We start from the raw sequence: 14,324 nt of genomic DNA, 5'->3' as shown, positions 1-14,324 counted from the left end.
CCTAATAATTCAAAAAAGTTGTGTATTATTACTATTTTAATAGAAAATAATTTTTAATTTTTTCTCTTTATTATAAATCTTTATTAATAGAAAAACTATTTAATTTTTTAAATAAAAATAATCAGAATCTTGCGAAAGCTAAAAAAATAACCTTTTAACACCAAAATTACTACAACCATGAGTTTCATTTCACAACTTTATTCCAATTTAAAAAACATTCCACTTTTACAAAAAGTACATTTCCCATCATCTACACTTAAACCCTACTTTCACATCTCTGTACACATACATAAACCCTAATTTTGTATCTATAGGCTAAGCAATCATAATAGCTTTGATAACTCAATTCCTCTGTAAATTACACCCCAAAATGGCCTCTGCGTCATCTTCGCTGATACTTTTCGCCGCTGATTCTTCTTCATCTGCTCGGATTTTTTCAATTAATACCAGTAATAAGCTCCCAAACGGCGTCGTTCAGTTCAAGCGCTTCATTTCACCTCAATTTGGGATTCAAAACCCTAAAACAATCATCACCCATGTGTCTTCTCCCTCATCTTATAGTGTTGGTATGTGTAAATTCTTTAAAAATTGGATCTTTTTTTACTACTGTGTGTATATGTGTGTGTGTTTGTTTTGGTTCTTATGCTTTAATTTGTGTTGTACTGATAAAAGGTTTGATTTTTAGGTATTTTTTGTGTTGGGTTTTGATTATGCGGGATTTTAGAGGTGTTTTGCTTGTTAAAATGATGCCTTTAATTATTGGTTTTTTTTTGTGGTCTGAAAGAAAAAGATTAAAATATAAAGCAATGTATATGTTAAATGTATGAGCTCATTGGGGGTGGTTGCAACTAGAGGAGGCCAGTTTTACGGGTCGTGCGGTCCGGGCCGGGTTTGAGTCGGGTTAGTGCTCGGAAGATCAAACTCGTAACCGGCTCGGAGATGGGACAGGCTGTGCCGGGCCGGGTTTGAACCGTGAAAATTGAATTCGTAATCGGCATTTCGGGTTGTGCGTGCGTGTCGGGTTGTGTTGTGTTTGTGCGGGCTTGCGGGCTTTCCTTTCTTTTTTATATAAGTTTAATTCGTTAACATGCATGCAGTCAATATATACTCAAAAATAATTGATCTTGCCTTCCAAAAAATTTCTATTAAACAAATAAATCAATCTTATTCTCAATTACTCAACTTTTTATATTGTATATATAAACTTGCATGCACATACCTATGGAAAACTTCCTAGATACAATATTAAATTAATAAAAAGGAAAGAAAGAGATGACAGAGCAATTCATAATCTCAATCTAATTTTAACATGTGTGCGGGCTTGTGCGGGCCGGCTCGTGCGATTCGTGACTCGTGCAGGCCGGTCCGGTTCCGGGTTTCCATTTCTATATTCGTAACCGGCACATCAATTATAACGAGCTGTGCGGGTTTGAACCGGCCCGAACCGGGCCGAATAAAATCGAATTTTCAAGCGAATTGGTCCCGAGCGGGCGGTTCAAACCCGCACAAGTGGCCACCTCTAGCTTGCAACTTTATGGGTGTTTATTAGGGTGATTTTGCATTGTGCCAGGCCTTTTGTATTTTTAGCAAATTATGTGCTTGCAAGTGTTCTGCTATTTGAAGTTGGCTTTGCTTTTTGGAACATTTGCTGTAGCTTAGACAAGGCATAAATTTGCATTATATTAAATAATAAAAACTGGGCGTAAAAGACATCCAAATGCAATACTAGTATTAGCTGGTGCAAGAAATATTATATATATGGATGAAATTGGATGGTATGCGAGATAGTATTTCGGGGAACATGTATCTTTTTTTGACAAATCTAGTTGTAAGCTCATTGGGTCTTAATAATGGTATTTTATTTGATGAAACGAGAAAGTAGTTTTTTGGCTCTTTATCCAACAGCTTACTTATTTAGTTGTTGGTGCAGCTTCTATGACTACTGAGGCTTCTGCTAAGGTTATAGATGGGAAATCAGTTGCAAAAGATATTCAAGGTGAAATAACTGCTGAAATATTAAGAATGAAGAATGAAATTGGTGTTGTGCCAGGTTTAGCTGTTATTTTGGTTGGTGATAGGAAAGATTCTGCAACATATGTGCGCAACAAGAAAAAATCCTGTGAATCAGTAGGAATCAAATCTTATGAAGTGTGTTTGCCCCAGGACTGCAGAGAAGAAGAAGTACTTGAGCATATCTCAAGCTTTAACGATGATCCTGCTGTTCATGGCATACTTGTTCAGCTCCCTCTACCATCTGTAAGCTTCTAAATGAAACATAATTACAATTTTCAGTAAGATGAATAAAATTGGTTTGGAAAAGATCGATGGGACTAAACCAAAATATCTGAAGACCAGTTGAGCAAAGGACTGGACCAGTCCGACCCAGAAAATGAGCGGGCCAACCAGCTGACCGTTCCTCTTCAATTACTTTATTTATTCCATTCTGAGCATTTAAACCCTTCTAACATCTATAAAATTTCAATAAGAATATACTTTTTTAATTAGTATATTTGTGACTTGATTAATTATAGTTTGCAGTTAATTGTATTTAGTACTAGTCATAACTAATATAGTAGGACCCAGTAGCCACTAATTAATGAGAAAAATAATATTAAGCATAAATACATATATGTTAATTATATTTTTTAAGTAAGTTTGGATATTAAGATATTGGATTAGACTTTTTACTTGATATAATTGTCTTTTACTAAAATTTGTAATCACAAGCACATCTAGATAGATGTGTTCGTGGTGATGGTGGTGTTGTTGACTTACCTACTATATGCTACAAGGACTTAATAGAAGATCTGGATTTGCGAAATCAGATGTGCTACTGACATGATTCCTTTTTTTTTTGTGCACTTTGAAACCAGCATATGAACGAGCAAAATATCTTAAATGCTGTATGCATTGAGAAGGATGTTGATGGATTCCACCCTCTAAACATTGGTCGTCTTGCAATGCGGGGTAGAGAACCGTTGTTTGTTCCATGCACACCGAAAGGGTGTATTGAGTTGTTGCATAGATACAATGTTGATATTAAAGGAAAAAATGCTGTTGTTATTGGCAGGAGCAACATTGTTGGAATGCCTGCTGCTCTTTTGCTGCAAGTAGGATTCACTTGTGTACCTGGTTACTTATCCTTTTAATATTTGTAGTAATTATCTGTGTTGTTATGTATCTACTCCGCCCCCCCCTCTCTCGTATTCCTGATACCTTGTTTTTTGACAGAGAGAAGATGCTACTGTTAGTATTGTGCACTCCAAAACCAAGAATCCCGAGATGATCACTAAGCAAGCAGACATTATAATTGCAGCTGCAGGGCAACCCAACATGGTCAGAGGTAGCTGGATAAAGCCTGGAGCAGTTCTAATTGACGTTGGAATAAATCCGGTTGAGGTGAATACTTCTCTCATATATCCCATCCCATAAATCTGTAGTAACTCTTTGTTGTCAAGCTTTAGCATGTTAGTCATGCTAAAATGCCTAGTTTTGCAACTGTTCATGTTCCATCTCTGAATGTACATGTAAGTATTAATACTTTTTTTCCTTTTTTTTGGGTTTAATGATCATAAATATTTTTGGTGTTCTTTCTGCATGTGCTGTTACAGGACTCTACACGCCCTCGAGGCTACAGACTGGTTGGAGACATCTGTTATGAGGAAGCATGCAAGATTGCTTCGGCTATAACACCAGTTCCCGGAGGAGTTGGGCCAATGACAATTGCAATGCTTCTTTCAAATACCCTCACCTCTGCAAAGCGAATTCATAACTTCAGTTGATTTGTTCAGCTTACTTTTCTCATCATCTTTTTTACTTCCGTCTGGTAAGCTAGTTTGAACATTTTCTTTCGACCTCCCTCATCTTGTCCGTACCTTTTCCGGGCTTTCTTTGGGTCAAAGCTGGTCAGACTTAATGCAGCAATTAGCTATCCTATAAAGTTACAGTAGTAAAATAATGGTTACAGTAGTAAAATAATGATCTTTAAGTTTAGGTGTAAACTAGCTGAAGGAAGTTTTGTCTACTGAAAAAAAGGTTTAAAAAGCCTTATAAATGGGAGGATAACCCTCTGAATTTGACCGAGCTTTTCTTTTTTTTGCAAGTGACCCAAGTTTTACAGATACTACTATAGGACATAGAGTTAATTGAGATTGGCCTAATCAACGGAACTTGCAAGAAAATAGAGGGCGTGGTATCAGGGTCAGAAGTGCATTTTGGGATCCCAATTATCTTTTGTGATGAAGCTACTGTGTGTTTGCTGTTTAGTTTTTTTTTCCTGTAAAAGTGTCTTGTTATAAACTATTTCATGTGTTCTGGTCCACAATACCTCAGAAAGACCGAGTTCTATAGATTATGAATTTTTTCAGCAGGGCTTCTGGGAATTTCAATTTCCATCCACGCCCCATATTTCAATGGGGTAAAAATTTCTGTGCCCATTTCCCATTTTATAGGGGTGGATTAAAGAGTCATTACTTGTGTATATAGTCATGTCAAAAAGTCTAAATGTACTGAAATAAAGGTTTTAATAAATAAAATCATTTAGTACTAGTACGAGAGTACAAAAAATGGGTTGAATGACATTTGGTCAATCAATTTCCTAAATATTTGCAATTGGGTCATTCAACTCCAACTGAAAGAACTTTTGGTCAAATCATTATATTTTTTAAAATTTTCATTTAGGTTCTAATCGTTACATTCTATTAAAAACTAGATGAGAAGATGACTAAACTTGGTGAGTTGGCTTGAATAAATGCATGCTGACATGTATAGTTGACATGTATAGTCAATTGAAGTTGAAACGGGGTTTTAGTTAGTCAATTGGCTAAACTCGTAATTAGGTTAGCACTCAGGTATTATATCCGTTAAAAATTTGAAAGAACTCAAAATAAGAGCGAGCTCTCTTGCAATAGTCCCAAGTGCTCTTAGGTGTTCCTTTGCAAAATTTCCACACATATAAAAGCACAAATATAGGCACATTGTCATTAATGATTTTACTCATCAAAACTCCATCATTGTTAATAGATTTAATTGCATGAAAATGGCCTTAGTTATATTTTTTTCCATAAAAATGGCTAGAATATAATATTAGGCACCTGCATTACTTACATATATTTTTTTTGTTACTCGATTACATTCAGTTAATTTTTGTCAACATACATTAAATATTAGGGATAGACTTGAAAAATATAGTTGCAGTTTCTAAAATAGAAAGTAGGATAAACGTGGATGAGTTTGCCAGAGTGGATACTTGAAACCATTTCATCAGTTTTTAGTTTTTAATCAAAATTAATGGAATGCAATTGAGTGAAAAAAAAATTACATGTAAGTTATGCAGGTGTTTATTTTTATATTTTAGATATTTTTTTGCAAAAAAATTATAACGGAGATCATTCTTATTTTCGTGTAATTAAGTATATTAACAATGATGGACTTTTGGTGAGTGAAACCATGTGCCTATATTTGTGCTTTTATACGTGTGGAAATTTTGCAAGGGAACACGTAAGAGCATTTAAGACTAATGCAAGAGAGCTCTTATTTTGAGTTCTTTCAAATTTTTAAAGGATATAATAACCAGCTGCCTGAGTTTGAGTTTGCTGACCCAATTAGGGTTCGTTTGGTTCGGCTATGAGTTTTTTTTCATTTCAAATTCATACATGTTTGGTTGACTATTTTTAAAATCTGATACTCATTCCTTATACCCATCTGAAATTACATTTGATAACTTAGGGAGAGCCGAGTTTGAGAGAGGAGTATTCAGTATCAAAATAAATTTTATTATTTCATTATTTATAAAGAAATACAATCTTAAAACATATATCTTAAATATCATGTTGTTTAATTTTGGGAAAATTAATTTTTTCGTCACCCAACTTATTGTGTGTTTAAAAACTTACCACTCAACTATAATTTTTGTTATTTTACTCAGTAATATTATGTTCGGATTTTTTTAGTCACTAATGTTAGGTTCATATTTGATTATTAGTATTTTGTTAATTTTCTATAACATTATTAAAATATAATGGTAACTAGTATAATCATATATGTCTTATAAGAAAACTTATATGTGTCTGAGTTTGCTAGATGCATATAGAGGAGTCATATGGAGGAGTCGTATAATATCTGAATTATATACGTATGTTAAAGGAAGAACGCATATTGTTTTAAACATCTGATCAGAACATGTTCAGAACATATGTATATACATTATAAACAGACGCATAAATCGGTTCATATACGTCTCTGTTACTTTTTAGGTGGGGTACTAAACTCAAAAACCAAAATTATTAGGAATAGGTATCGCAATCCGTACTAAAATTATTGGGAAATAAAAAAAATAAAAAATTCAATATAATCAAATTAGCAAACTGATCATAAAGTATTTATAAAAAAATTAAAAAATTATATATCAATATTTTACCAAACAACACTTTCAAAAACCCATTGAAATCACCAATCACAACTCCTTCATGCAAATCTTACCGACCCAAAATCAAAACTATAAACCCATTCATTCTAATAGAATTGTGAAACAAGTACATATATAAATACAAAAATATAATAATGTTGTAATAATGTGAATTTGGTATTAAATCAAACCACCTTCACAAGATATGTATCTTACAAACATAGTTTTATAACTTATTTTTTAAAAAAATTTTATATACAAATTTAAACGTTAAATAATTATTTAGAAGAAAAAAAATTAAAAATAATTAATGAAACAATATCTTTTAGTAGCCTTAAAATACTTGTCAAACTCTCATCATCAAGGTAAACGTGTTGGGAACATATGGAGTATTATATATTAGATATAGACATATATCGAATCATTAAAATATTACAGATTACCACTATATTTTAATAATGCTACCAAAAATTGACATAATGCTAATAATCAAATCCGAACCTAACATTAGTGAAGAAAAGAAAAACAATAATAGTTGAATGTTAAATGTTAAATTCTTAAAAACACGATAAGTTGGGTAACGAAAAAATCCACTTTCCTTTAATTTTAAATAAGTTGTGCTTATTTTTAATTAATACAAAATAGTAATATTTTATTTTGTTTGTTTTAAAAATTATAAATTAACATCAAATTTAAAATTTTAATTTTTTAATCACTTATATATTTTTTTTGTTTGTAAGTTTTATAACAATTTAAATTTGACATATACAATATATAAAATATTGATTAAATCAATGAATCAAAAATATTTAAATTAAACATATTTCATTACAACCAAATACATGATATCAATAATAATTCCTCAACCCTATATCAGTCTAACCCAATTTTTTATTCCAAATTTATACCGTCTTATGAACAAAACAATCCTTAAAAGTTTTTAGTCAATTGACTAATTAAAACTCCGTTTCAGCTCTAGTCATTTTTACAAGGCATTTTGAAAATCCCATCAAATCTCTTGTTAATAATCATAGAGAACATTTTGTTAATAATCATAGAGGATCTTGTTCCCGAATTAAAAATTGAAATGATGTGTCACTAGAAAAAATTTGTATTCGCGGAAGCTAGCAACAGATTTGAAATTTCATGAATTAAAGACCACAGTTTAAAATCAAAGAAGTCAGTACAGCCTACGCACGTTAAAAATATTATGGCCACTATCTATTTTCACTTAACTCAAACCTAATTCAACTTAGAGTAATTTAGAGTACTTTTATCCCTGGAGCTTCATTTTTTAATTTATTTACTATTTATTGTGTCTTGACTTTTAGTATAATTTTATCCTACTTTTACTGTTATTTACTTTATTATTTAATTTATATTATAAAATAATTTTTTTTATTATTATATATTATATTTAAAGAGCTTAACAAAATTGACTAAAATAAACTATCTTTTTATGATACAAAATACTTTTGTAAAGGGCTAAATGATAAAGGAAATAAGTAGTACTAACAGGCAACAGCTAACAAGTATTATATTTGTTTAAACATGGTTAGTAATTTTTTTTATATTTTATTATAGTGAAATATCAAATTCATATTTAAAATTATAATGTGAAGATATTTTGTCTCTTTAAATGTATAAATTAAATAATATACAATTTCAATAATAAAGTATTTAAGAGTAAAAGAAGCTATAATCGTACTAAAGTAAGAAAAGAATAAATATTATATTAATGTAAGGAAAAAAGATAAAAGTAAAAGAAAAATATAATAAATAACAGTGAAATAAGAAAATATAGTGGCAGACAATTTATTTAATGCATACAGTGATAATGTCACGTGTAGCCACTTCTCTGCACCTTACGTTACTCTAGAATTATTAAATTAATACAATAATCTCAGTATTTATAAATATAAGAAATACAACATTTAATTTATTCAATTAAATTATATTGAAATAATAGTCGGTATAGATACTGAAAATGCAGTTAACTCAAAATTTAAACCCTTTGACGCCGCCTTAGGGCGAATCAATCCAGATCCAAATTTGGGGTAGATTAAATTTAAAATAAAAAAAACATAATTTTATTAAAATTTAAATAGAAGTACATTACATAAAATAAAAAGTACATAAAATGCATAAAATAAAAAGTATATAAAATGCATAAAAGAAATTACAACACACAAAATGACTCGAAAATGATACTAGAAAACATAAAATTTTAATTTAGTCGGACAAACTATTTATGTTTTCTCTGAGATAATCAAAATATTTTCCGTAATCGTTCATGTTATTTTGAGATCCTTGACATTTATCTTCATTTACTCCAAGATGAATATGATTTAAGTGCGCCAATTAAAGAGTCAGAGTGCCGGATCCATAAATTGAGTCTATTCCGATCGATGAAAATACTCGATTAGAAGAATTCTTGAACCACCAAAGAATAATAAAAAATAAAAAAGCACATATTACACTTAGAAATGCATTAATTGAGCATTTGTGGGAAGAAATACTAATTCAGAAAATTAGTGTGTATCAATGATATTTTGTATGTTAATTATTGCAATAAATGTGTTTTTCGTGAATTAAGTGCACAATTTTAATATTTTTATGTGTGTTAATTTTTTTTGATTTAATTAATTTATGAATTGTTATATATATTATTAATAATGATTAAACGATAAATTTAAGATAAAATTATTTAATATGATATTTATATATTAGGGCTGAGTTCTATGGAGTCCACCTTTTTATCGGAGTCCTCGGAGTCCATCTACGTTCTGCAAATAAAATATATTGTAAAACGTGTTATTTTGCAAAACATGTTACACAAATAGCATAACTTCAACAAAATCATGCAAATCTCATATATTTACGATACAATATGTATGTTCTGCAATATGTTCTGCAACATGAACATTTATGTTCTGCAAACTAAACATGTTTTGTAGAATATATATTTTTGCAATGTTCTGCTTGTAAAATGTATGCAATCTCCAAGATTTTTGATAGAATAGTGATGTTTGTCGAAAAATAATATGTTTTGCAATATTTTAAGCTATATTTTATTTGCAGAACATATATGGACTCCGAAGACTCCAATTAAAGGTGGACTCCATAGAACTTTACTCTTATATATTATATGTAAAAAACAATTTAAATCAAATATTTGGATAATACTGTTGGAGTTGATCATGATCAGAAATTTGAATCAGTATTTGGATCGGTTGGTGATCCAAAATTGGATTACAACTGTATAGGAGATGGCCTTAGAGCATCAGCAATGGAAGAGCCCATTTTTTACTATTTTGTGTGAGAAAAGTAAGCCAACTAGGGCTAAATTGCTCCCACTGTGAATCATTTTTTCAGCACATTCTTCTAGAATTCATGTTAGCAAAACATTAAGAAAAATAATAAAATATAATAAAAAACATAAGTGCAGGAGTTGGTCGAGCCCAACTTCCCGGACCTGACCAGTTTTTCAGCTTTTGCTCCAATGCTAAATTGGTTGGACAGGTCTATTTGAGTTAGGCCTGCGTTGGAGGTGCTCTTAAGCGATATCCAAGACCCAAGAAACGGATTTTTCGGCTCCTTGTTCCGGTAAAAGTAACATGATAGTAGAATCAAAAGTTGTTGGGCCAATATATTGTGTTATTTTCGATTAATAATCACCGTCTTTTGGATAACCGTGTACACGCTTAATTAATATCTCAGATTAGAAAACAAAGCAGGATCTGGACTTGAACTTTCTCAGTCAACTGTTTTGGAAAAGAGTAGTTCTAGAAGAAAAAAAAATTATACAAAAAATGATGTGTCATGGTTGATGTGACAGTTTGGAATAATTTAATTGGTGCTTTTGATATAAATGCAGGGGGGTCCATTTTCATTTAACCAATAAAAGTTTGACACTTGGCATTTTATAATTTTTTTGGGAACCAATTTGGTAACTTTAGCATTTTCCTTTGAAAAAAAGCTGTAAAATGGATAATCACTGGTTGACGTAATTGGACGAGTACATGTGCATAATACAGGTAAATTATTTTTAATAAATACAGAGCGCTGTTTACACTACTGCTTGCCTCCATGGTCCTTTGCAAAGTTGCCAAATTTTTCAAAGAAAACACACACTCAGACTCACAGGCATGGCCATTCTTGATGCAAAGATAAGACGCAGGCAGCATGAAATGTCTATGAAGGTAGCCAAGTAATGGGAAGAACGAGACACGAGATTGTTGAAGAAGCTGCAGAATTGAAAAACCAGTACTACAATAACAGATGTAGCAGAGAGCAGTGAGCAACAAATAATGGACGTTAAACTGCTGGAAGCTGCGCAGAATGGGGATGTTGACAACTTCATACATTCCTGCATGTTGCCGTCAGTTGTGGACACCACCACCTCACCACTTATATTGCTTATAATTTCTCCCAACTCCTCAGCTCCAGAAACCACCAAGGCGACACTGCCTTACATCTGGCTACCAGATTTGGGGGTATTATGGTGCAGTTGAGCTTTTGTTGCGAGTTGGAAAAGTATTAGACAAGAATCAAAACAAAAAACATGACCTGCTTTCGTCTTACCATCTCAAAGGCGCTCATGGAAAGAATCAAGTATTATATAGAACAAGGGCAGACGAGACGCTAGCTGTTAATAATGATGGGAACACTGCTTTACATGAATCCATGCTATGTGATCATAGTAAATATCTGGTGTTTCTCCTAATTGAGTCTAATGTTGAAGCAGCATATTGCGTAAACAAACAAGGGAAGTCTAATATCTGGAAATCTTGAGTATGTCGAGAAAATATTTTATCAAATATATCTGGAATCGTCATATTTAAGCTTACACTTCACTGTTCGGTCACTCTTAATTAATTGAACGAGTCCTTTATGCTGTTAACAGTACGTGATCTATTTAGTGGCTCATGTTAATACAGCGCTATGTATTGGGCAACTTGAATGAGAAGCGTACAAATTTGATAATATGATTGTTTTTGTGGGAATAAGGGGATTGGTTCTTGTTTTCTTCTTCTTTAGACCTCAAACGCCATTTACATGATCTAACAGCCATGAGCCATTAGAGCTAAGCTACGACGGCGAACATGCAATATAGTAGCTAGTGGATGCTCCTCTCATTTCTTGGTAACAAGAGTATGAGTGTACAAACCTATGTGGAGGTTGTGTGTGTGAATAGTCAAATTTATTTTCTGAAGCATTAAATCCATATGATAATTGTTTCTAATCTTGTTATTTAAATCTTCAATCTTAGCACTATTAGGAGAAATTGCTATCAATAAGCCTATGCTTATACATGTCAAAGATGAGGATGGACTTAGTCCACCTGATTTTGCATCATCAGTTGGTTTCTTTGAGGTGGTAAATTTCTTACAAGATTGGTTAAAACAAGAGACCATCGGTACTGATGCACTCGGTGTGAATACTGATTTTCTAAAGAATGCACGCATAATACGGAATGAGGGCATAATGCAATCAGTGATGTTGGAAAGAAGAAATGAGGAGGTGCAGAGACTGATAGATGAAATGCCACCTGAAGATTCTACTCAACTTGGTGGGGATCAACCCATGAGCCTTGATTTATACATGTACGCAAAGAAAGGGCGTATTGATAGCGTCCTTAGTTTTTTGTCTCCCGAGTATTGCACCTCTGTGTCAGAAATTTATAACTACAAGACTCCTCTGCAAAATACAATCGTTCATGTTGCTGCTAGTTTTGGAAACGAGGATTTCACGAGGTTCATTGTCCAAAATTTTTGAAGCTTCCTTGGCATGAAAAATCATAGAGGTGATACAGCCCTTCATGTGGCTGCTGCCGCTGGTCACCTAGGTGTAGTTAAAATTCTTCTTAGTTTCCAAACTGATCAAATGAGAATAGACTCTCTTCTGGATGTTGACATAGAGAGCAACAATGAGACATTGATTGGGAAATTCATAGAAAGAGTACAGGTGAACGATGATGGTAATACACCTTTGCACGAAGCCTTAATGCATAATCATGGAAAGGTAACAGAGTACCTGATCAAAGAAAAAGTAGAAGATGCATATTATGTAAACAAGCAAGGAAAATCAACATTATACATGGCACTTGAAGCAAATAATGTCGATTATGTTCAAGCAATACTAAGCCCTAGGATTTCTGATGCTTATCGACGTATCTTGTATAAAGAAGTGATTAAAGGAAAATCTCTAGTCCATGCTGCGATTACATTGAAGAGCATAGGTACTTTCAAACTTTTAAGTACCGACTGTAGTTATATTTCTATTTATGTTGTCTTACTTTGGCCTGGATCTGTAGACTGTTATTCATTTATTTATATTCATTCATTTGTGCTCTTATTGATATCATTTTCTAGTTCTACTGAAAGAAATCATTAAGATGAAGACTGCAATAATGCATATCACGGATGAGAATGGCCAGACTCCGCTTCATCATGCAGCCTCGACTAACTTTGCAGTAGGGGTTCAGTACTTTCTTCTTAATCATAAAATGCACATTTTTAAAACGGATGCTGATGGATTCTTTCCTATACATTGTGCTTCCAAGTATGGTCATGTTGGCATACTTGTGGAGTTTCTAAATAATTGCTTAGATGCTAGGGAGTTTTTAAATCAAGATGGTCAAAATATCCTTCATGTTGCAGCTAAGTATGGGAAATATGGTGTTGTTAAATACATTTTACAAACTCCAGGGCTTGAACTTCTACTTAATGAGAAAGATAAGAAAGGGAACACACCTTTGATCTAAAGCTTGTTAATAACGAAAATTTAACAGCTCTAGAGGTTTCTGAAGAGAATATGGAAGGAATCACAGCTTATAGGCAGGTATATATATATATAGAGAAATAGACTTTATTCCATTTTTATCTTATATTATCAACTAATTTTTTTAATTTCACATACTAAAATAATCTGATTAGTGAGTGATTAATACATCTCTTTACATGATTCAGAAGACAAGTTATACAATTTTAAAGAGAAATATCATAGAGCGAGGGAGAAATTGTATTCAGCTAAACTAGTTTCTTGTACATTTGTTATGTCCTACATAGCGCTTAACATGGACGGCATTAAAATCTGATGGAGCCGGGAGACTGAAGTCTGCAGTAATTGAGGCGTTTAAAATGGAACACTGGAAGGACAGGGTAAATACTTTGCTGCTGGTGTCAACTCTTATAGCCACTGTGACTTTTGCAGCTGGCTTCACAATGCCTGGTGGGTACAACGAATCAGAGTCAAACCATGGTATGGCCACTTTGCTAAATAAGGTAGCTTTCCAGGCATTTGTGATTTGTGACACGATCGCAATGTACAGCGCTATATTGGTGTCTGTCACCCTAATTTGGGCACAATTAGGTGACCTTACATTGATGATCAATTCTCTTAGATTGGCAGTGCCACTTCTGGGAATCTCTCTTACCATGGTGTCTTTAGCATTCATGGCTGCAGTGTATGTCGTCATAAGCAAGCTTGTCTGGCTTTCGTATATTGTGTTGATACTGGGACTCATTTCTCTTGCATGTCTTCTCACACTCTTCATCCCGTTCAATTTGCCTCATTCCTCCAATAATCCTGTTGCACGTTACGTCTACGTATTATCTCAATTTTGGGAATAAAATTATAAAGAGAAAATTGTTAAAATAAAATTATCTTATCAACTCTTTTTTCTTCTCCCCGAAAGACTCGGGAGCATGATTTGGGTAGAAAATTTTATTATTTTTTCTTGTTCAATTAACTTGTAAGCATACAATTTAGGGTGATCACGGTTCAGTTTAGATTAAACCGCTAATTCGCATAAATGGAATCAATATTTAATCGACTCAAACTAAAACTGAGATATGATTTGCGGTTACGGTTCAACAACTTTAAAAATTCGCGGGTTATGAGTAGATTTTGGTTT

General features: G+C 32.7%; 1 protein-coding gene and 1 pseudogene across 3 annotated transcripts; both read left to right on the top strand.

Annotated features, from left to right (window-relative positions):
- Positions 1-207: 207 nt before the first annotated feature.
- On the top strand, positions 208-4,551 carry LOC141724133 (bifunctional protein FolD 4, chloroplastic-like). Of its 3 annotated transcripts, XM_074526134.1 has the most exons (6): positions 208-566; positions 1,919-2,256; positions 2,874-3,110; positions 3,232-3,399; positions 3,612-3,826; positions 4,104-4,551. In XM_074526134.1, the coding sequence occupies exons 1-5, from the start codon at positions 371-373 to the stop codon at positions 3,780-3,782; spliced, it is 1,110 nt and encodes a 369-aa protein (XP_074382235.1). In that variant the 5' UTR covers positions 208-370; the 3' UTR covers positions 3,783-3,826; positions 4,104-4,551. The 3 variants fall into 3 exon arrangements, with proteins under 3 accessions (XP_074382235.1, XP_074382234.1, XP_074382236.1); XM_074526133.1 differs by having other exon boundaries at positions 3,612-4,551; XM_074526135.1 differs by having other exon boundaries at positions 210-566; positions 1,931-2,256; positions 3,612-4,551.
- A 6,003-nt stretch (positions 4,552-10,554) lies between these two features.
- LOC141660149 (protein ACCELERATED CELL DEATH 6-like) lies at positions 10,555-14,040 on the top strand (annotated as a pseudogene).
- The last annotated feature ends 284 nt before the right edge of the window (positions 14,041-14,324 follow it).

Source organism: Apium graveolens, chromosome 5 (assembly GCF_009905375.1).
Source record: "Apium graveolens cultivar Ventura chromosome 5, ASM990537v1, whole genome shotgun sequence".
NCBI classification, from domain to species: Eukaryota; Viridiplantae; Streptophyta; class Magnoliopsida; order Apiales; family Apiaceae; genus Apium; species Apium graveolens.
The sequence above is the reverse complement of the archived record's forward strand: the minus strand, read 5'-3'. Positions and strand labels throughout refer to the sequence as shown.